Here is a 21691-nt window from a genome sequence, read left to right as displayed (position 1 = left end):
CCTTTGGAAATAGATTTCAATAAAAGGCATTGACTACTGGGGTGGATTACTACTTGGCTGAATTCCTCCCAGCCCACCTGAGCATAACCTCCATCACGCGCAGACATGCATATTCTCTTACCTCTTCATCCTCTAGAAATGACATACTTGCTGGTCCTTGAAGCAAAGTCTGACTTTGAAAGTGGAGGGTAAACAAAAAGCTATTTACAGTGGTCCTGGCCTGTGTGAGGCTGATCAGAAATAGCTCCAAATTGTCCATACAAATTTGTGTCAGGTCTTCAAAGATGGAGAAGTGACCATAGTGCTCTATTCAAGAAATTATCCTAGGTTTCACAGCAACTGGGGGGAAGCTGACAAAAATTAAACAGACTCTTGGGTTTTGTGACTATCTGCTTCTTAGAAGAGAGGGTCAGCTTTTTCCAATAAATACTTTTCTAAGTCATGTTAGGGGAAGATGACTTATGTTTGTTACTTCTTTGAAATCTTACCTTGCCTTCTCCTTTAATCTAACTTCCCATTCAGTGCTTGTAAGATCCTTGAGACAGAGGCCCCTTATTTTGAAGAAGTAACTGTAAAATATCACTGAGAGGTCTAGAGCTGCATAAATGCTGATGCTAGCAGTCACACTGCCTGAGTCTATACTGCTAAATAAATCAGGGCCAAGATGTACTATCGAGCTCTGTCTTCTAACTGCTCATGCTGCTTTGTTGTCAGCACTCTCCTGGCCATGGTTTGGCCTGTGCCAACTAGTGCTCTCCAAGGCAATATCCTGGCACAGTTTGTGATAGCACAGGGCAGTAATCATTCCCAGTAGGCGACACAGAAATGACTGTATCAGGTTCAGTGTCCCTCAACAGTATTCTAGCAAGTTTTGCACCCAGGCCCTGCAGTTTCATACTATGAATGCAGCTGTACACAGCACTCACATTACATTGTGTACATTGAAATGAAAAAACAAACAAACAAAAAACACACACAAAACAAAGCAAACAAACTTAGCTGTGTTTTAGACTGCAGGGACACTGGGGGAGACCTGGAAGGCAACCAGGGCTGTACAGTGTGGATGCAGCCAGCCTACATCATTTAACCTGAGGGCCAAAGAATGGTCCCTGGCTCTGTTTTACTTACAGTAAAAACACAGCCTTTCTCAAAGGCTAATTGCTGCTTGCATGACTTGTAATTGAGCTGGAGTTGGCAGTAGACAGTTGGTGTCTTGCTGTGGCACAGGAAAGGCTGAGGCTTGCATCTTCTGAGGAAGATACAAGAGATGTGGTCAAAGATTCCTACTAGCTTCCTGGAATACAGTGCACCCTCTTACAGCAGCTCCTGTTTGTATGTAGAGATCACCTTAGAGAGCTGTCAGTTAGACAGCTGTCAGTAGCAGCTAAATCCTGTGCTTTTCACCAAAACAGGATGATTAAGAACAGTTCACCAGAGTTCCATGGAGCTAAGCCTGTGACAGAGAATGTTTCCCATGGTACACTGGATCCGCAAATCTGTCAGACTTCTGAAGTGCCACATAAAACCACGGTTTCATCAGCTGCTCTTGTCTGCCCACTGAATCAGAGTGCAGCACTGACTGGCCTGTTGGCCAGGCTTCCGTGCAAGAGTGCTGCTGATGCAAGTACTGCTTCCCAGACAGCAATCACTTGCTTCGCTTTCAATGGTCCATACTTGTACAGCCCAGGGATGTCCTCCCAGCCTGAGATGCATCAAACTCTTCAAGTGGACCCAGTGGGAAACCAAGAGAAATCAGTGTCCCTTCAGGGGCATGAGTCTGTTCCCAGGCACCACGGAGGCAAGAGGAGGAGGTCCTCAGCAGCCTTTCCTGCTCCCAGATCAGAAGGAAACAATGCAGCATCTCAACGATGAGAAAGAAGTCTCCCCACGCCCCCCAGCTGGTGGGCAAGGCACGAATATGAAACCAGAAGAGCAGAAATCTCCAAAGGCTCTTGGCTGTGCCACGTCCCTTCAGCAGTGACCCTCAGAGTGTATCACCACAGACAGCCTGTTACTGCCATCAGCCAGTGACTCCACACATCTGCCACTTGCCACCCCATGAGTTTGCTCCTGGGAAATCTGTTGTCACAGCCCCAGTTTCAGGTCAAGCCCCATTCTTTTTTTCCTGAATCACACCTGGATGCATTTGGGGACTACCTTGTTGTCTCTTCAGGTCTCCATGGACCTTCAGAACCCACAAAACATGTCCTTACTTATTTCTTGAAAAGGTACCAATTTTTCTGAAGAACTTGTGTTGGAGAACAACATAGTTATGTTGTTCCCCACACTACCATGACAGTTTTCCTCCACTGTGGAAAACTGCTACCTTGTTCCCTGCCTAAAATCCAATGAGAAGGTGCATATGAGTCAGAAAGATCCCTAAGTAAATAAGTGTTGGAAATTCATTATAAGTATCAGATAGTTTATACATGGTGGAGGATCCATCAGCGGCAAGGAATAAAATGTACAGAGTACTGAGGTCATCCGGATCTCCAGAAAACTGAAGGTGTTATAGAAATTAAACCAGCCAGCTTTGAGATTCAGAAAAGCCTCCTGGAGTTGCAGGGGTCTTTGACAACTAAGACAAAGTTTTCAAAAATTATATTGTTGTAATCCCATTTTATTTCCACAAATGCTACTTCTCCTCTGCAGCTTCTAGTCCAACATGGTGAAAGATCCCAGGTGAGCCTACCCCTTTCTTAGTTACATTACTGCACTGCTTTTGGTAAAAGGGGCAGGCCATAATTCTCATGTACCTGCATTTATATAGGCTTGCTTCACATTCCACTGATAGATATGATTGGCAGGGCAAGAAGCCAGATTTAGCTAAGGCTCCTTTCTAAAAATAGGTAATCAATTTCAGCTCAAGCGTCTCAGGATATAGGAAAAGAAAGTGATTTTGCTTGGGCACATAATAAGCATGGATAATCAGTTTTCCTGCTCAAGAGCAATGAACTCAAGTGTTTAAAAGAAAAGGAATGTTATTAAAAGGGATAAAATGGCAACTCAAAATAAGCACTGGGAGGCCTATTTACTAAAGTCAGCTATATAACCTGAAAAAGTCATGGTGATGTAGCCCACTCCCACCTTTTACATGGATTCGAGAGTCCATTGTTGATGTGTAAGAAAACGTTGGAAAATGTTGCTCCTAAACCTCTCTTCACTGTTCCCAAGTGCAGTGTTTCCACGTCTGATGCTGGGTCACTGCTTTTAGCAGCTTTAGCCCAAGAAACCTTGGTTCTGTCTGCAGTCCCCACACTGCCACCTCAGCATTTCAAATACTCAGAAAGGAGCCAATTGCAAACAAACCCCAAAGACAACCCTGAGAAAAATACCTTTTTTTTTTTTTCCTTTTTTTCTTTCTTTTTATTTTCTTTTAAATTTCTTACTTCATAGCTTTTTTGTTCTACTAGTATCAACAACACAGGCAATTCCTAATGCTCAAAAAACCATTCTCTCCTACTGGATACGAGTGTTTTAAATACCTTTCAAACACAATTGCATTTCAGTCTCAGTGCAAAAGACTGAAATCCCCTGAAGTCACTGCACTTGCACCCTCTTTGTTGTGATCTCAAGTCACTTCAAACAGCTCTGGATTTCCCTTTTATCCCATTATAAGCAGGATCGGCAATAAGTACTCCATTCTTTTAGGAATTTTGGGCTTACCTCAGGATAGATGTAGCTCTGAATTTAACTTTTATTGTAGTGCAAGCTTTACTGCATAAAGGAATGAATTTAATAGCAGGCTGAAGACTTTGATAAGAGTTTTTGCACTATCTCCTGTTCTTACAGTTAACATTTCTTTTTCAAAATCGCTTGCAGTGGAGATACCAGAGATTGGAATCATTCAGGTTAGCACAGAATAGGCAGAAGTCAGAGGGCTAAATGAAAAGAAAAAAAGGTTGGCTGGAGAACAGGAAATCTTTTTTAACAGTGATATCCTGCAGAATAATCTGTTTCTCAATTACAGGGATGCATAAACCTAACCTAGGAAATATCCTTCACTGCAGGAAAAACTAAAAGATAGGAGGAGAGGGTTTTAGAAACTTAGATGCAATTGGTCTCGTCTGTATCAAATTGCTATAGTATGATGTATAGTGAGAACCATAGCATAGTGTAGAGTGAGAAGCAGCCCTGCAGGCCCCAAGGTGAGTGCAGCAGGAGGGCAGGAGGTGCTCCAGGCACGCAGTAGAAGTTCCCCTGCGGCCTGTGGAGAGGCCCCTGGCGGAGCAGGCTGTCCCCCTGCAGCCCACGGGTCCCACACGGAGCAGATCTCCACGCTGCAGCCCGTGGAGGAGCCCCCGGTGGAGCAGGTGGATGTGGCCTGGAGGAGGCTGCGGCCCATGGAGAGCCCCCGCAGGAGCAGGCCCCGGGCCGGAGCTGCAGCCCGTGGAGAGGAGCCCACGCAGGAGCAGGGGGCCTGGGGGGAGCTGCCGCCCGTGGGGGACCCAGGTTGGAGCAGTTTGCTCCTGGGGGATGGACCCCGTGGTACGGAGCCGTGTGGGAGCAGTGCTTGAAGAGCTGCTGCCTGTGGGCAGCCCCCGCAGGCTCAGTTCGGGAAGGACGGCATCCCGTGGGAGGGACCCCACGGGGAGCAGGGGCAGAGAGAGACCGTGAGGGAGCTGCGGAGATGAAGCGTCAGGGACTGACTGCAGCCCCCATTCCCCATTCTCCTGTGCTGCTCAGGGGGAAGACGCAGAAGAGGGTGGACTGGGGGGAAGGTGTTTTTGGTTTGCTTCTAGTTCTCACTGTTCTAGCCTGTTAGTAATAGGTAATAAATTACATTAATCTCCTTATGCAGAGTCTTTTTTTGCCTGTGACAATAGTTGCTGAGTGATCTCCCTGTCCTTACCTCAACCCTTGAGGTGTTTTCATCATATTTTCTCCCCCTTTCCCTTTGAGGAGGGGGAGCGAGAGAGCGGTTGTGGTGGAGCTCAGCTGCCCATCTGGGCAAAACCACCACATATGATTATCTATATTTCAAGTGCATTACCTGTTTATAGATGACTGAAACAGCTCTTAAATAGCTATTTTAGTGAACGATATATCTACACCAGAGAAGAACCTATTTTTTTTTTTCTGAATTCTTGTATGCCAGATAAAAACATTGGCTCAGAGCTGCCACCCAATGATAAGACCTGGCAAAATCACTTAAATACAGACTACCTACATTGCAAAGTGCTGAGTTCAGTGAGACTATTTAGAAGCGAGCAACTAATTTCTCACTGCATAAAAAAGACAGTGAAAGGATATTTCCCTCTCCAGTCCTCTTCCCCAACATCTGCAGGGCCAACCACTCATTGCCTTGCCTGTAGCAAGGTCTTTTACTTAACAAATGATATTTGTTAACTGTTAACTTTGCTTTTTTCTTCTTTATTGATTTTCTGCTGATTTATCAACTTGAATCGTTTCAGTGTGGGCAGGTAAGTAAGCAAGCAGGAACGAAAAACAGCTGAGAGGAGAAGAATGAGCAGAAGGGAGACTTCCAGCTGCATTTTGTGCTCATTTCAGCCCAGTTCTTGCCTACCTGTATCTGACATGCTATTTGGAGATTTCAAAGCTGGCTTTAAATATGCATATTTGGATACTCAAAGTCATCATGGAGTGCCACTTGTTGGTGTTCCTAGCCAAGGTTCTGGCTAAATTAGTCTGTTCAGTACTCAGAGACTTCAGGTATTGATCAGTTCTAGAAGCTGAGCCGTCTCCTTGAAAGCTATCTCAGTTATTTCTGCAGCTTTCAATGTACCACCCATCAGAAAGCGTTTGCCGCTGGCTGTGCTGTATCATTTGGCAAAGCAGAAAGGAAGATGAAGGGGCATGGCACATGTATGTGTTCATTTGTCATCAATTGGCTGCCACTCATTTGAGTCCATTATACAATTCAATCTGTTTTGTATTATTTAAGTGCTTATAAGCATTTTAATTTGTAAAAAATGTGCAAAATGACCTTACGGCTCTTCACTGCAGAAGGCAAAAATATGGTTTGTGGCAGGGTGTATTGGTGCAAGACCTGACAGTCTGTTTCCCTTCTGATCTAGTCTCTTCATTAGCCATTCATGTGTAGCAAAGGGCATTTGCTTCAAGCCTTACCATAATTCTGCAGTCTGTCTGCCCAGACATTAGAAAGAGGCCTGTGAATCTGTATGCTGATTCAGCCCATGTTATGTTGTGTATGTACTAGCTAACTGTGCCCTGAACTGCCTGCTTTCAGTATGCCAAACAGTATCAGATTTTTGTTCAGCTACATGTTTTCTGGATTAGGATTTGCCACAGTTTCAGAAGACAGCACTTACTATGTACCTGGAGACATGTTTGTCATCAGTGCTGGAAGCAGCAACAGAACAGGGTGTTCCTGCAGGGCTGTGCTGTTCATGTTCAGCTGCAGTCGAGTAGCGTGTGCTCAGGCAGGAGCCTCTTGGTACTGATACACAAGGAAAAAAACCTACAGGGAGATTTCTACAAGCTGCCATTTGGCCATTCTCCTTAGTTGAAAGACTTGAGTGTGTGCCTGGCAATATCTGAATTCCAAATGGTTAATTATAGCTGGTGGAAAATAATTATCACTTGATTACTGCTAGTTATATTTTAACATCCTTCACTGCTTTTATGAAGTCAGCATATTGTTAGCTAACCCCCAACCAATGAAGGGTGGAGTAACAATCCTAATTCTGCCTCCAAACACTTCATATCACTGAGAAAAGCATCAGTCTTTTAAAACTATGAAAGCTTGGGACCAGAGGGGAAGGTTCAGGGCATTGCTGCTCCCAGACATGTACTTTGTGATTGCTGCACCAAACTGGTACACTTCATGGAGCTGGAAGGCAGGATCCTGCAATAAGGACCATTAGATACAGTGAGAAAAACACATCAGGAATCCCCAAACACCCTGCATGTCTGGCAGCATTCAAGCCCTTTGGTTATTCTTGGTTATTCTTCAGATGAGCTCTCTGGACTCCCAGATTATGTAGACTGTAGGGTGGATGCATACATGGGCCGTGCTCCTCTGAGAGACATTTCTCTCCGAGTTAGGGAAAGGGCTAGTAGGGATGAGGTTGGCTTATGAGATTCAGTATGGATCCATCTGCATTGTGGGGGGATTTCAAATTGGATGGGAAGAGCTGGCTTGTTTTTGGATTGCCCTGGCATGCAAATAGTGTGGGCATTGATGAATACTCTGGTGCTCCCTCTTCTCAGGTGAGTTCCTATTTGTTTTCTCGTCATTACTGCTGTTCCCTGCCAGGGCAAGAGCTTTCCCTGAAATCCTCCAAGAGGCAGATATAACAACAAAGCTAGAATAGTGGGCAGAAAAACCTCTTTTCCTAACCAACATTGGCACCTGGTGCCAACCATATGGAGTTGTCCTTAGGTCATTGCATGGATACCGTTTGGTGCCTTAGGAGCACCAGAGCACCTGAATTCACCTAAGCAGCATCAGCAGGAGCTGGTTCTTCATTTGGTGTGCCTGGCTGCTACAGACACCCAGCTCTGAAGCTTCCCTGTGTGGCAGTTTTACAGCCTTCTGTGCGGGGAGAGGGAGGCAGCATTCAGGCCCTTGAGTAACCTTCGTTCAGGGAGGGTGACATTCAAAAACCATGCTCATTTTCGTCTGGACTTCAATCCCCCCATGGCTCTCATGCCACTCAGTGGGATTCCTGGTCCTAGCTCATAGGTCCCACTCTACCTTATGTGCTTATATGGCCTCCTCTCACCACCATGACTTTCTACCCTCTGCAAGGGTGTATGCTTCACACCCCAGGCAGACCCATCTTACCAGTGACCGACAAAGCAATTTTTCTTTTCTTGCTTTCAGATTTATCTTGCATTGCTCTCCCCAAAGATACCCTAATTGAGCAGGGAACAGCGCACCAGCAACAAATCTGTTGTTGACAACAGCAATGAGCTGGTCCTCTATACGGAGGTTTATTAGATGCCTGAGGAAGAAGATCCCCTGCTGAATGCACTCCAATTCCTATCCTTCATCTTCTAAAGCTTGCCTTTTCTCTTCCCATATTTCTCCTCCAACGCTTTCTGCAAGTTGAGATTTAGGGCATTTTTCTGATGCCATTTCCCTGTAAAGAAGTTCATAGAAAATCATCAGCCTCGCTTCTAAAACTATTATCCCTCAGGGATTTTTCTAGCTGTAGAGCTCCTCTCTTGTGAAAATGCCAAGTTGTAGCACCTCCTCCTCCCCCCACTTTGTCCAGATTCATCTGTTATCCTTGGCAGAAGCAGCATCTTTCTCAGGAATTCAGCAATATACTTTTCCCAGCAGACGCCATACCTAGCTCATCAGTCCTCCTTCCATGCCAATTCTTGGGATCCCTGATCGCCTTCTGAATTACATCGGGGGTGTAGGAATCTTTCATCAAGCTCCTGCTCTCCAGTGGGCCACCTGCAAGGAAGAGGGAATGAGGAAATGCACGCAGAAATCACCCTACTGCAGTCCTTCAACTGAAGCAGGGAGCACCACCAGCAATTTCAAGGGCACAGGAAAAGTCATGTGTTGACCGCGATACCTTTGATCAGGTGTGTGGCTAGGTGCTGAATAATAGCTTCATCATCACCCAGGAGGGAGCTCGTTTGCCAATTTATCTGCTTTTCATCCCCAAGCATGAGACATACATAAAGGGTACAGCAAGGGTATCACCTTTATTTGTGTCCCAGTGCCCTTTCTTTCTTTAAGTGCTCTCTTGATGTCCCCTTGAATCTCCTCATCCATGTGAGTAACTTCCTATTCAACAGTACAGCTCCACAAGAAGCACCATCTTACCACTCCAGGCCTTCTTGAGCTTCTTTTCTGACACGATACTTACAATTAGCTCCCAACTGAGACTTCTCTGTTTATTCCCTCGTGACTTCTAGCCATTTTGGGGGGCTTTATTTTCATCTCTCATCCTTTTCTCCTCACCTTCCTTTTTATTGTACCTTCTCCTTGATAATAATGATTTTGAGCTCCCTGGGTCAAGATGTTCCTCTTTTCTGTGTGACAAAGACCAGGACAATGCAATCTTCAATGCCTGATAGAGGTTTGGGAAGAAATTTCAGAGGCCCGCATCTCTAAATGGCTTAACGAGAAATAATGCCAGTGTTGGAACTGGGGGTAATTTGGGACTGGATATGATAGGGAACACTGAATTCCAAACGGTGGCTATTTAGACAGCTCTGCACATGGTGGATAGGGGTCACGATACACCTTCACTTTTCGTGCTCCAGAAAAAATAGTGAAAGATGAGAAGAGAAAGGGATAGAATATGTAGAAAGGGAGGCTCTGGCTTTCATCTCCTCGAACACCACAGCCTGGGAGTGGCTGTGGATGGAAGGAGTAAGAAGGGAAGTGAGGGTATCCTACAGTCAGACCTCTATCCAAACTAATGTGGCTGCCGTGAGCCCAGGCGCAGCGCAGATAGAACCAGCTTGAAGGTCAGGTACAGGTACGTGCATCCCCTCACCTTGGAAGATATTTGACCTCAGGTTAAAACCCAGCTCATTGTAATCAGCAAATGTTGAAGACTCCAGGCGTTTTTTTAGCATCTCAGTGCGGTCGCTGAGTCTTTTCTGTCCTATGATTAGTGCTGCCTTGCACAGAGCTCGCCGTTCCTGAAAACATGAACAACAAGGAACCACTCTCATTCAGTGCTCACAAAGTGCAGCGAACTGCTGGCATTTCCATCCCTGCACAGACCTTTGAGCTACGACTAACCCCTGGGAATTGGGTCTGTCCTTCAGTCTCCCCCAGCAGCTTCTGTAGTCATTACTATTGTGTAGAACAACTGTGACTGGTAAAATGGGTGCAAATCAGAAAGGGACGATGGTGTTGTGCCCTGGATTAGGTCCAGGTACAACATTTTGCCTCGCTGAGCTAGGGCTCTGCCTAGCTACAGGAACCTTACAAATGAAAGGGGGATGGAAAATTGAAATGAAAAGAGATGGGAAAGGCTGTCTGTGGAATGTGTCACTGCCCCTTACTGTGAAGCCCAAATCCATCCCTCTACGTTTCTTCTAGAAACTGCTAATATCCTACCCATTCAGCCCCCCGCTACACCATAAAAACATCCTTCAATCTGCCACAAAGGAGACATCAAACAGCTTCCTCCAATACCTCTTCATCGCTGGCAAGCTCATCTCCACTGGAAAATTTATATTTGCTGTTTTCATGGATCAAGCTGTTTCTCTTCTGCAGAAGCAGCTTCCACTCTGCTTTCATATCTGGCCCTAATGATGATAAGGACTCTTTGGCACTTAATCTGCTGCAGGTCGCCTTGGCTTTTTCACAGCTAGCTTTGGTGGTCTTCCTGGGAGATCCAGGCACTCTGGTGCCCGGCATTTGGTGCTGGCTCGCTACTGGTTCTTTGGCATTTGAAATGGATTTGTTGTCCTCCGACTCCCTCTGCCTGAATGTTGTACACAGGCAGTTAGTGCCGTTCCTCCCTCTTGGCTCACGCCCCGCTATGGGGCCTTTGTTGACAGAGCCATCTTCTCTTTCCTCTTCAAGTTTTCTTGAATGATGGCCCTGAGCGGGGGGAGTTTTGGCCTGGAGATTCTGTTTGCTCTGTCTTTTAGCCTGAACACACTTTGCAGAAAGAGATGCCTGGCATTTAATAGATGTGGAGTTCTTTGCTGTTCCCTGAGCTGCTGGGCTCTTGGAGGTCTTCCAAGAGGCTCTGCTGGAGCTCCTTTGGGATGTCCTCTGTCTGCTGGGACACAAGCCTGCTGGAAGATGCTCCTTTTTTTCTTCCTCAGGTTTCACTTAAAGACAAAAAGAATAGCTCAATGATTTTGATACTGTCTGGATGATTGATAGGTGGTACCTTAAACGGGGCTGGAAACAACCAGACATGTCACTGTGTTGTTGGCAGACAACAAAAGAAGAATTAAAGTCTCAAAGTGGGAAAGAAAGCAGTAAAGAACAGCAACCCTGTAGCTTTATACCAAACTTCCCGTAGAATCAGTTCCTAAAAAAAAAAGAAAGTTCCTAAGCAGTCTTAAATGTCTTTGCTACATGAACAGGCACAGAAATGTGCAAGTAAAAATCTTGTGGTCAGACATGCATAAAAAGGTCTCTGTTTTCTTATGTGTGGGTGGCCCCTCCAACCCCTGATCACTGTCACACTCATGAAGATGCACTTACAGTCTCTGTGGCTTGCTGGTATTTGCTGCTGACTTTACAGAATGGTGGTGGCTCACTGCAGTTGTGCAAGGAGGTAGTGAGGTAAGTCCACCAGTGGGGGAAAACACTCTCAAGGGGATTTTAACCCGTCAGCCCCCTCAGGAAGGAGGGAGGGAACGACCCACTGCATCACAAGCTGTACTGCAAAGCAAGCTCTGAAGGAGGGACAGTTTCTCTGCCATCCTGCTTACCTGATGTATTGCTGGCCAGCACAGGGTCACTTTCTGCCACATCAGGTGCAGGGGATGGTGGGACCTCTAGCACCCCCTTGGAAGAGAAACAAATGCTGTGTCAGGCCCAGAGAAGGGAATGAAGAGGACAGTGGCCTTGCTCATCTGCTCATCTTTCTATTGACATAGACTTTTCTCAAGCAAATAAACCTCCCCGGATCATGACAGAGCTTTCCGTGCCTAACTGGATGGTTGGTCCTACAACCCATGATCTTGTGAGATTAAAAAAGCACAGAAATCCTGCAGGATTTCACATTCACTGCTCACGTGGGGCAGCCTGACTAGGACATGGCCAGCCAGCGCCTCTGGAGAATACTGAGATGCAAGAGTTTTCACAGGCAGTGGTGCAGACACAAGCCAAAATGGAAGGGAAAAAAAAAAGAAAGAAACCAACAACACCACAGTGAAAACATCATAATTTATTCTGAAGCATCTAGAGATGTCACGTCTGTCATGTGCTGTGCAATTACAATAGCTCCTTCCCTCAGTGTGTTAAAGGAAGGCCAGAAAATACTCGTGCAAAGCTAGCTCTGCAGAGGAATGGAGACGGGCTGAAGAAGGGGTTTCTTCCCTAATTCTGTCACAGACTCTTCCGTGGTTTGCTTTGCTGTTCAGGCTGATACGGTGATCTGTCACTCAGCCTTTGCAACCTGCCTCCTCCACTAGGAGGGAGCTCACGCCTTTCCTGCGCAGGGAATGTCTGTGTAACCCTAAGCTGTGCCTGCTGCTGGTCTGTTCCTCATCCTCACACGACTCTGCAGGCTGAGCCCAAGTGAAACCTGTGACAGGTTACAACTGAAGCCACGACACATGATGGTGAATGTGTTATTTGTGAGCCTGCTGGCACCAGCAGCACTACAAATGTGATCTGTGACATTTGTCACTTCAGCTCAGCGTATGATTTATGTGCTTAGGTTCTGCTCTGAAAGCTGGTTATTGGAGTACAGACACCAGCTGAGGGGGCAGGGAGCCTACAGCTTCAAAGTTAGCGCATGAGAATCAACAGGGCTGATTTAAGGCAGCAGCTTGTTTTACACCGTGCCAGTACTTTGCAGCAGTGTCTGGGACAACGCTGGGATCCTGAAGCTGGAGTTACCGTATCAGTCAAACTCCAAGCATCAGCGCTACGTACTGTGCAAACGTAGTAAGAGACAAAACTTCGCCCACAAAAAGAAAAGGGCCACCACAGATGCAGAAAAGAAGCCAGTCCTGGCTCACACTGCAGGATCTGCTTCTTTTCTGTACTGCTTTTATAGAAGAGCTAAAACATTTAAACACGATCAAAGTGCAGGAATCTGCATTCCTAAAGAAACTCCTGGGTCAACTCCCACCTCCTGCTTAAAACAAAAACGTGGCTGTTATTACTATATTCAGTGGGAAGGACTTTCAGTCTGCTGTTGTACTCCTCCCTTCCCATTTCAATGCACATCTTTCAACGCAGCAGAATTTCTGTGTACAGAGGCAACGAGCTCATTTCCCAAATCCCATTCAATGACAACCTTCATTTCCCCAATTCATGCTGAACAAAATGACACTGAAGTCCTGCTACTGTCCCTACTTTCTAGTTTGTAATTGCATTTCATGTTATTGCTAGTGCTTATTGTTCATTTTACTTTTGAGCCAGTCAAAGTTCCACCCTGAGATGCCTGAATCTTAATACAAAGAAGGACTCAAAGATCTTTTTACCATCCTCCTGGGTAACAAACACTGCAGAACAATGCCTACTTACTCCTTTGTTAAGCCAATTCTGTAAGGGACAACACATGACATACCAGAAAAGACATATCTTGATCAAACAGCTAAAAATTATCAAACTTGACACCTCTTTCTGAAAAACAACAACAACAACAAAGTGTTTCTGTAGCCTAACACTCTGACTTTCCTGACAACCAGCCATGGAGGAGAGACAGGTGTACAGATTATTACGCCACGGTCACCAGATGCAATCAATAATGGTCTCATACGCCTTTCACATCTGGCCAGGCCTCCAAAATATATGAATATTTCAATGACTTTCCAGATCCGAGAAGCCCCTTTGGGTTAAAATGAAATTAGATCTTTTCTCTTTTTTTCTTTCGTATAGAAAAGATCCAGGATTTAATGTGGGGCAAAGCCTCTTCCATAACCACCTCTCTCACCTGCTCCATGGCCCCTGACGTGACGCCACCGTGATTCCTACAAGCAGAGAGGTCCTGCTGAAGTCCAGGTACGGAGGTGGTATGAAGGCTGAACGGCAGGGGCAGTTGCTAGGGAACATCCCTCCCTCTATCTATGAGCTGTAGTCACCATGGGAACCAGAAGAAACATGGCAGAGATCAGGGTCATCCTTCAACAAAAAAAAAGGAAAAAAAAAAACCACAGGAGAGTAAAAGGCTCACATCTCATTAAGCACCTGTGCCCGTAAGTCCTCATCACAGGTGTAGGGGTTCTTGGAGACTTCTGTAACACAACAATAATCAACGAGACTGTACTTCAGCAGAACGGGACCTTCTAGCATCTGCAAATGTTTCACACAATCTCATTGACCTCCATGAGAGGTGCACCCATTTTCCACGGCAGAAAACGGAGATGGCTGGCTGGCAAAGGGCCTCACGTTCAGTCAGTGACAGAACCAAAGCCTGGCCCTACTGTGTTCAGCACCCAGTGCTGTGTTTTAGCTCCAGACTTTTCATCTGTTGCACTGTACCATGGACCTGAGCTCTCACCAAGGGAAGAGTGCAACTCTCCCTCAGCCTGCAAAGCTGTTTTCCCCACCCAGTACACAGAGGTCACTGGAAGCTGAGAATAATTAGAGATAATAAATGCATCATCTTTGAACTAAATTTTATTTCATTGTGAGAAAGTGTAAGAAGTCATAAAAAGCTACTAATCATTCTTAGAAAAATTGGCAAAATACAAATCAGCATGATTTTTCTTTATTTCCACTTCCTCCCTTTCCCTGTAGCCTGGGCTGGAGATTGCTGCTAGATCTCACTGCCCAAGAAACAACGCTCCTTCTAGGCCTTGTTGCGCTTCATCTCAGAGACCTTGTACTCAGGTGGGGCACGGTGGAACCACTCCGACCAAGAACCATCATAAATGGACACGTCAGGCTTGCCACACAGGTAGGCCGCCAAGGCAATGTGACATGCCGTGACGCCTTTACGGCACGTGATTGTCAGTGGCTTTGAGAGATCCACTTTCTTCTCGCGGAACATCTGTTGAATCTCCTCAATACTCTTCTCATGGCCAGTTTCTGTTAGGAATGATTGGAAGGGTATATTCACAGCACCGGGGATGTGACCAGATTCCAGCCCTGCAAGAGGGAACAAGAAAAGAAAATATGAGCAGGGAGACGTTAATGAAGGTGATGAAAGACACCTACAAAAAGAGACACTACAGAGATACCGCTGCACACACTCCCAGTCTCTCCAGGATACTCATTTGTTTCAGGATACGACGATGATGCAAAGCAACAGGGGGCTAAAAAGAGGAGGACAAAGATTATTAAACTTTGCTAAAGTCAAAACTTCCAGGATTTTTAGCAAACTATTACCACCCTGAAAGCAATAGGAGGTAGGAATCTGAAGGCTTTGGCAGCCCTGGATGTGACAAGAATCAAAGAGCCACCACAGGAAAGATCCTAGCAAAGGCATTAAGGGGATCTGTGTGAAGAGAAATATAACAGTGTATTTCTGACCTTACCCACCTATGCCAGCGGTGTGTAGTGACACAGCTTTCAGAAGCAAGAGCTGTGGCTTGTAGGTGAGATTTGTGAAAGTAGCTTTCTGTTCACAGCTTATTTCTGTGCCACATTAAAATCATGCTTCAGAAAAGTACAGCGACCTCAACGTCATGTGCATTACCGCTGAGGCAGCTATACCAGGGCAATAGGGTCAGGGGAGTGAGAATTTAGATTCTGTAACACTTCTTATCCACTCCACGGATAAACTCAGCATGGGTTCTGTTTTTCTACTGGTACAGCTGACCACTTTGGGTAAGTTGAAAGTTACATCTCAAGAACAAGGTCTCTAGAGAGAAGCAGATCTAGAGATACAATGAATGAGAATTTCATTTCATCCTTGAAATTCAAACTCTGTCACTACAGGCTTAATTGAAATCTATTACACTCAGCTGGAGTTTTTCCACCGACTTTGAGAGGCTTTAGATCAAGCCCCATTGGAGCAGGAAATATTAAATATTACATTGAAAATGCATTTCAGGGAATGGCTCCTTGCTAGGTTTGAATTTCTAACAAGACAGCCCTGGGAAAGCTACGGAAATGGTAATGTTTCATTTATAGCTTTCCAATTCCCTCAGTCATCAGGGTAGCTGATCTCAAGAGATGGGGAAAGACTGGGGCAGGGAACCTTTGTCACTGCCAAATGATTAAAGTAGCACTTGGTCAGAGATTGGCATCATCGTAACGATACTGCAGTTTCATTGCTCATGCAGAGTGATGTCATGATGTGATGAGACACGCCACAAGGGGAAAACAGGATTTTAGGGGGGTGTTGGGGAGGGGATTTTTGCTCAGCTGGGCAAAAGTGAGAGCCTAAAGACACGCAAAGCTGCCCCTAGTCCACTTCACAAAATCTCTCTCTGTCCGAGATGGACTATCTTTGTCTCTTATTTCATCCTGAGTGGAGGGGGACACTGGGGAAGTCTACTGAGGTCAAGAAGTCATTGGGGCTGAACAAGAGGGGCCAGATCTTGCTCAAAGAAGCTTGCCAGGTCACTGATTCAGTTCTTTGCTGTTCCAGACCCCGTGGTCATGACTGTCCACAATACATAGGTTTGTATCCCTTTCTTATTGCAGACCACTTATTCAAGTTTATTAAGTTCTATACTCACTTAATAAAGACTAAACGAATTTTTAGGTCGGAGCTGAGCAGATCTGAAAAGAACAATCTCATTTTAGAGTATTTTGGCTTTCATCTATAGCGAGATTTCCTTCTCCAGACATTCCAAAGTTTGTCAGAGAGACCAGCGCTCAAGACAGGGAATTCTGTAGAAACAGCATTTACTCATGTATGTGGGTGTTCAGCTGAAAGAACTAGCTGACGCTGCACAACCACAGCTCCTTGGACTGCCTAAGAAGTGCTCTGAAGTGGCTGAGGAAGTTTTATCAGCTCCCTCTCTTCTAGGACAAGAGCAGAGAAGCACAGGACTGGAAGGCAAAGCTGGACAGAGCAGGACCTGAAGAGAAGAGAAGATACATCCACTCGTGCCTCAGATGACACAAAGCCATACTCCACACCAGAGACATGCAGTCACCCTTGTAAACTCAAGGAAGGGACCCTAGGATTACAGAGCTTGACTCCCAGCTACTACAAGAATCGCTTTATAGGTTCCCTTGTCTACTAGATAAGAAAAGTGTCATTTCCTAGCATCTTGACTGATAAACAGGAGGTTAATAACTGCTGTTGTCAAGGCCAAATTACATCTGAGGTTCTTGCAGTCCTCTTCTGTTGCTTCCAAGCGTGGGTCAAAGTTCGAATGGATCAAATCTACTTTGTGGCTGCTTCCGATAGCTGGAAAAAGTATCCAGACACAACATCCAGGCATGAATGTTCCCTCTTCTTTTACCTGGCAAATCAATTCTGTTGTCAAAGAAACAGAGTCCTTAGTTGCAGTGCAAGTTTACCAAGATATTTTATTCAATATTGCCCTCACTTCAAATACTTTTTCTTGAAAAGTCTTTTGAAAACCTTCCAATCTATTGATGTTATGTTAATAGATCAAAAGCCGCACAGGTTATGCTGTACCTTTTATCCTAAATTAAAAATAAAAGCTTTGCTAGTGTGTCAGTCCTATAAAAACATGCTCTGATGTGATCTACTTACTAAATGTCTTGCTTCATGGAGTTACAATGTCACAACTGATTTTTGGCATGTATTTGGGATAGAGATCTTCTGCCTCACAGATCTGAGCACATGGATAGCTTTTGGTTTTACTCCCCATTTAGAAACGATCATTTCCTCCTCTTTCCCCTTCCTGTTGCTACTCCTCACTCTCTAAGACTTTATCCCCAGGAAAAACAAAAAGCCAGCAGCACTGACTCGCTGCAATTCGGAGGCTGTACACGATCTTTCATCCAGAACCCCTGCTAACTGCATAGCGACCTTATTCACTCCTTCTCTCCTTGTTTGCTTTTTACACTTTGCTCCAACAGTTTTTGTTATTTGTTTTAATTTCCTTTGCCAAGTCTCACTCAGCTGGGATTCTGGCAATCCTCCCTCACACTCTGTAACCTGTAATATGTTATCTTCTTCACTGTTTAATCCCCTTTTCCACATCTGTTAGGTTCTCTGCTTAAACATCTCTTTTTTTCATTGGCTATTTGCCTAGCTAAGACCACAGTTCCTTTTCTCCAGACTTTCCCTTTGTGACAAAAGCTCCAAATGGAATTTCTTAAGGGCAAAAAGATAAAAGATGTGCCTTGTTCGCATTTAACTCCCTGTGGTCTCGGAGTTAGCTGACTGCAAATAGCTGCTCTCTCCAAAATCCTCCTCTGTTGCCTTTTTTCCCTCTTTCATTAAAACTCTATGTCTTCAAGTGAACCATTAAAGATCTCATCTGACCTACTGTGAACTCATTGGAAGAACACTTTAAGCTCAGTCCTGGCCTGACAGATCTTCATTTTCAAATCAATAAGCCTTTGCCACCAATGTCAAAATGCTGTGTGTGTATATGGCCAGAAGAGTCAACTCTAAGAACTGGCACGACCTCGAGCCTGGCATCTTATGTTTGTCAACCTTGTCACAAAGATGGACAGCTCTGACTGTAAGCTCCTGAGGGACGAAAGAGACTTTGAAAGTCACACTCTCGATGTTGTGCCTTGAGTATTACTTCACGGACAACATACAGTCAGTCTGCTCCAAGCTGCAGACTCCACTTAGAGGAAGGAGCAGCAACATTTCATTCTCCCTCCCACTGCTACTGATCATTCAAGCTGAGCAAAAGCTTTTTGTTTGGAGCAGGTCAAAATAAGAGCTCGGAAGATGGTAGCAAGGGAGACAGGGACCACCCAAGGTCTGAGAATGAGAAATAAAAATGGCTGGAAGTTCATTAAGCAGCTTAGGGTTTACTTTCTTTTTTAGAGAACAGATTTTGTTGCCTGGCAATTTTCCCTTCTTTTTATATACTTTTGTTCAGCCACAATTCCTGTTCCTCGTTTCTTTTTGTGAAAAATACTCAGAGAGAATCAGCACTGGTAACCACCTTACAATTATTTTTATCATCTGTCCCTGGATGGCCTCTGTTCAGGCTGGTTCCCGGGACCTGCACCCTGCAGCACCTGTGTGAGTAGGTTGGTTTGGATACTGCTGAAACATAGCTCATGAGCCAACCTAGTCCCGAGTTGCCAGCTCCTCTAGGGACACAGCACTCTGTAGGGATAACTTTACCCACTCTGTGCACAGGTCAGGGCTGCACACCAAGCACTACCATCAGAGCTTCTTTTTCATCCAAAGCCATACCTGTATTTAAGACCTCTGAGACCCAACTTGAAGACACAACATCTACCTTTCTCCATGCTGGCAACCTTTGTAAACATCTACCTGCAACTGAAAATGAAGTATGTATCGTGACTTATCTTACACATTACAAGATCTAAGTCACCAGCAAGGTGACTGCTGCATAAAAATAAAGCAGGGGCAGCTAATTCCTACCATAAGGAAGTGAAAAACTAAGCAGACAAAAGCATCAGCTGAAATTAGCCTCTTCTGGTGATGGAGTTCATGGAACTGGAGAGATTAATGGACTTAATTAAGAAGTCAAGAGCTGAGGCAATAATTAAACTGAAATCACCTGAGAACACATTAAGTTCCTTAACCTCAAGACCATTCTTCTTTTCTAAATTGCAGGCTATGTTTCTCCTCCCTGATGGAATGACCCCTGTAATTAATCAGCATTGATTTCAAATTGTTCTTTTAGGTGTAAGCACTGCCTTTTACCCACCGCTGGCTGTAGCACAGCTATTGGCTGGCCTGGCTCGGAAAGCTGTCGAGCTCTTGCAGAACGAGCAGCTGCAGCTGGAGTGCTTACCCTGCTGGATCTGCTGTGGGAAGCAAAACTGGACCACCACAAATAAACTGTTCCATGCTGACTCATTTCAAAGGAGAAATCTGTTTTCAAGATGATGTCAGGGGCTGCGGTATTTGTCACCCAGTGACAACTCCACTTTGGAAAAGAGAATGTGAAATCCATCAGCTCTATCAGCAAGGGGGCTTTATTCAGGTCTTAAGATTAAAATTCCACCTTCACTTTGATGGGCTGCAATAGGTGAAGAAACAGAATGAGTGATAAGCCTAACTCCACTCTCTCCCTGCAACAATATCCGCTATCACTCCCATCCACTCCCACCTTCTGCAGCATCAAGCACAGGTCAAGTGTTTAGGGTTCACCACAGACACTTAGGCGAACCACGTGCACAGAGCCATTACAGCCAAACAGTCCTGAGGTTTGGCTGGGGGAATTTATTTCAGGATTAGGTCCTCAGAGCTTGGGACACTGTCCCACTCGATGGCTGCGAAGCAGCACACACATAATGAAACGTTCAGGACAGAGTGACAGCGCATCTGCGACGTGGAGGCACAGCACAGCCACAGGAACACAGAAACCTGATGCACATCCACTCCTGTGGAGCAGATCATAACTCATGACCAGACTGTTGCTGAGTTTTTCATATTGTTTTTCAATGTCCAGAGTTTTAAAGCCATTTCTGATACTGATTTGGAGGGGAAGACATTCGGCAATATACGAAGGCTTAAATTACACACTATGGGCCTCCTTTAGCAACCAACTTGAATTTCATTTGAAGCACGCTGCTGTACCAGCTGTCCCCACTGCACATGTTATTTCTCCCACCTCTGTTGCTTGCATATCCAGCATGGGCCTGAGGTAACTAAATCAATTTTTATTCCTTTTACTTGCAAAAAGAGACAGGGTGACAGCACAAACGTTCGGGAAAGGTTTGGGGCTTTCCTTATTTAAGCCTGTTAGATTTACGGCAGAGAGCAAATGACCTTTGATCACAACCAGCAAGTTCTCTATTTGTTGGGAATCAGACCAAAAAGGAAAATGTCTCTTGGGTTACAGCACTGCGTAACACAACATGGTCTTTTGCTGGTGCATTCACATAGGTGAGAGGTGCCTGTCTTAATACTGAATGTATGTGCCTGTTACTATTAGACTGGGCCCTAAAGAACACCCTGGAAGCTCTCATCTCCCATGTTTGCATTCTGTCTGATTAACTGCTGCAGGGTGTGGTATAGGGGATCCTGGAGCCAACTGACTGCAGACCTCCAGGTGTTCCTGCTTCTTTTTCTGCTATTTTCTCCTGCAGCTTTATAATGAATTTCAAGAAAAGCATCCCATGAGGGCGCCGGGATCCAAATGCTCAACCGCATATGCCTTAAGGTAAATCCATGAGTTAGGCTGATGCATGCCTGCTGGCCGTGAAGAATTATTACACTCAGACTATCATCAACACTCATCCTACTTCAGTGCAGGGGTCGGGTGCTGTTCCCCCTTCTTTACCTTGGTCCAGCTCAGTCCCCCGAAACCGGCCCTCGGGGCGGGAATCCACTACCTGGAACCGCCTGGACCCCACATTTTCCATCATCTCCTCGAAGGTCTTCAGCAGGGTCTTGTCCAGCTTGGCCTTAAACACAGCTGGCGTGGGCTGGCTGACCTCGGCCGTCACGGGGTGGCCCTCCTTCACCCAGTTCTTGAAGCCGCCGTTCAGCACCGACACCTCGCGGTGCCCGAAGACCCGAAACATCCACCAGGCGCGGGGGGCGTAGAAAGTGCCCACCTTGTCCCCATCGTACACCACGACGTGGGTGTCGTTGCCGATCCCCAGGTGCCCCACGTAGTCGGCGAAGTGAGCCTCGCTGGGCAGCATGAAGTCGTACGGGGACGACTTGTCCCGGCACTCTTCGATGTCGAAGAAGGACGCCCCGGGGATGTGGCTCTCCCTGAACTCCTGCCGGGCGTTTCGCTCCTGCGGCGGGTACCAGGAGGCATCGAGCACCCGCAAGCCAGCCCCGACCCGCCCGGCCTTCACGGCCTCGGACAGCCATTTGGCCGACACCAGCGCCTTGCCGAGCACCTGCGCCGCCATCTCGGAAGCCAGAGCCCGAGGCCGAAGCGGCGGCGGCGGAGCCGGGACACGGCCAATCAGCCCGTACGGGCGGGGCGGGCCGGTGCCGTCCCCTCGGGCTGCCGAGCGGGGCGGAGGGGAAGGGGCTCGGATCCCCAAATACCCCCCTGATAACGAGGGGAAGCCGCGGGACAGCCGAAAGGGGGC

At 46.0% G+C, this 21691-nt stretch overlaps 3 protein-coding genes and 1 long non-coding RNA gene across 5 annotated transcripts in view; 1 reads left to right on the top strand and 3 right to left on the bottom strand.

Annotated features, from left to right (window-relative positions):
* The window catches only part of LOC310893023 (cytokine receptor common subunit beta-like), a 31025-nt gene extending 16331 nt beyond the window's left edge, over positions 1-14694 (top strand). Inside the window, exon 14 of one of the 2 annotated variants that reach the window (XM_083821483.1) lies at positions 13481-14694. In XM_083821483.1, coding sequence (XP_083677609.1) covers positions 13481-13553 — 73 coding nt within the window. In that variant the 3' untranslated portion in view covers positions 13554-14694. Of the gene's footprint in view, positions 1-1412; positions 5870-13480 lie in introns of those variants that run through there. The other variant, XM_083821482.1, reaches the window with a different exon arrangement.
* On the bottom strand, positions 6806-13675 carry CIMIP4 (ciliary microtubule inner protein 4). Its single transcript, XM_083821484.1, has 6 exons — positions 13536-13675; positions 11359-11434; positions 10100-10746; positions 9450-9597; positions 8282-8392; positions 6806-8069 (listed from the first exon to the last, which is right to left on the bottom strand). Exons 1-6 carry the CDS (start codon positions 13542-13544, stop codon positions 7984-7986), a joined length of 1077 nt encoding a protein of 358 aa, XP_083677610.1. The 5' UTR covers positions 13545-13675; the 3' UTR covers positions 6806-7983.
* TST (thiosulfate sulfurtransferase) lies at positions 14204-21508 on the bottom strand. The gene is made up of 2 exons (XM_083821491.1): positions 20920-21508; positions 14204-14692 (listed from the first exon to the last, which is right to left on the bottom strand). Exons 1-2 carry the CDS (start codon positions 21503-21505, stop codon positions 14394-14396), a joined length of 885 nt encoding a protein of 294 aa, XP_083677617.1. The 5' UTR covers positions 21506-21508; the 3' UTR covers positions 14204-14393.
* Positions 16406-20913, bottom strand: LOC310893029. The gene is made up of 2 exons (XR_014578652.1): positions 18858-20913; positions 16406-16979 (listed from the first exon to the last, which is right to left on the bottom strand). It is a non-coding gene; the product is annotated as an uncharacterized lncRNA (long non-coding RNA).
* Positions 21509-21691: the final 183 nt, after the last annotated feature.

The sequence above is a fragment of the Anser anser genome, assembly GCF_964211835.1.
Source record: "Anser anser genome assembly, chromosome: 1".
Taxonomy (NCBI): Eukaryota; Metazoa; Chordata; class Aves; order Anseriformes; family Anatidae; genus Anser; species Anser anser.
The sequence above is the reverse complement of the archived record's forward strand: the minus strand, read 5'-3'. Positions and strand labels throughout refer to the sequence as shown.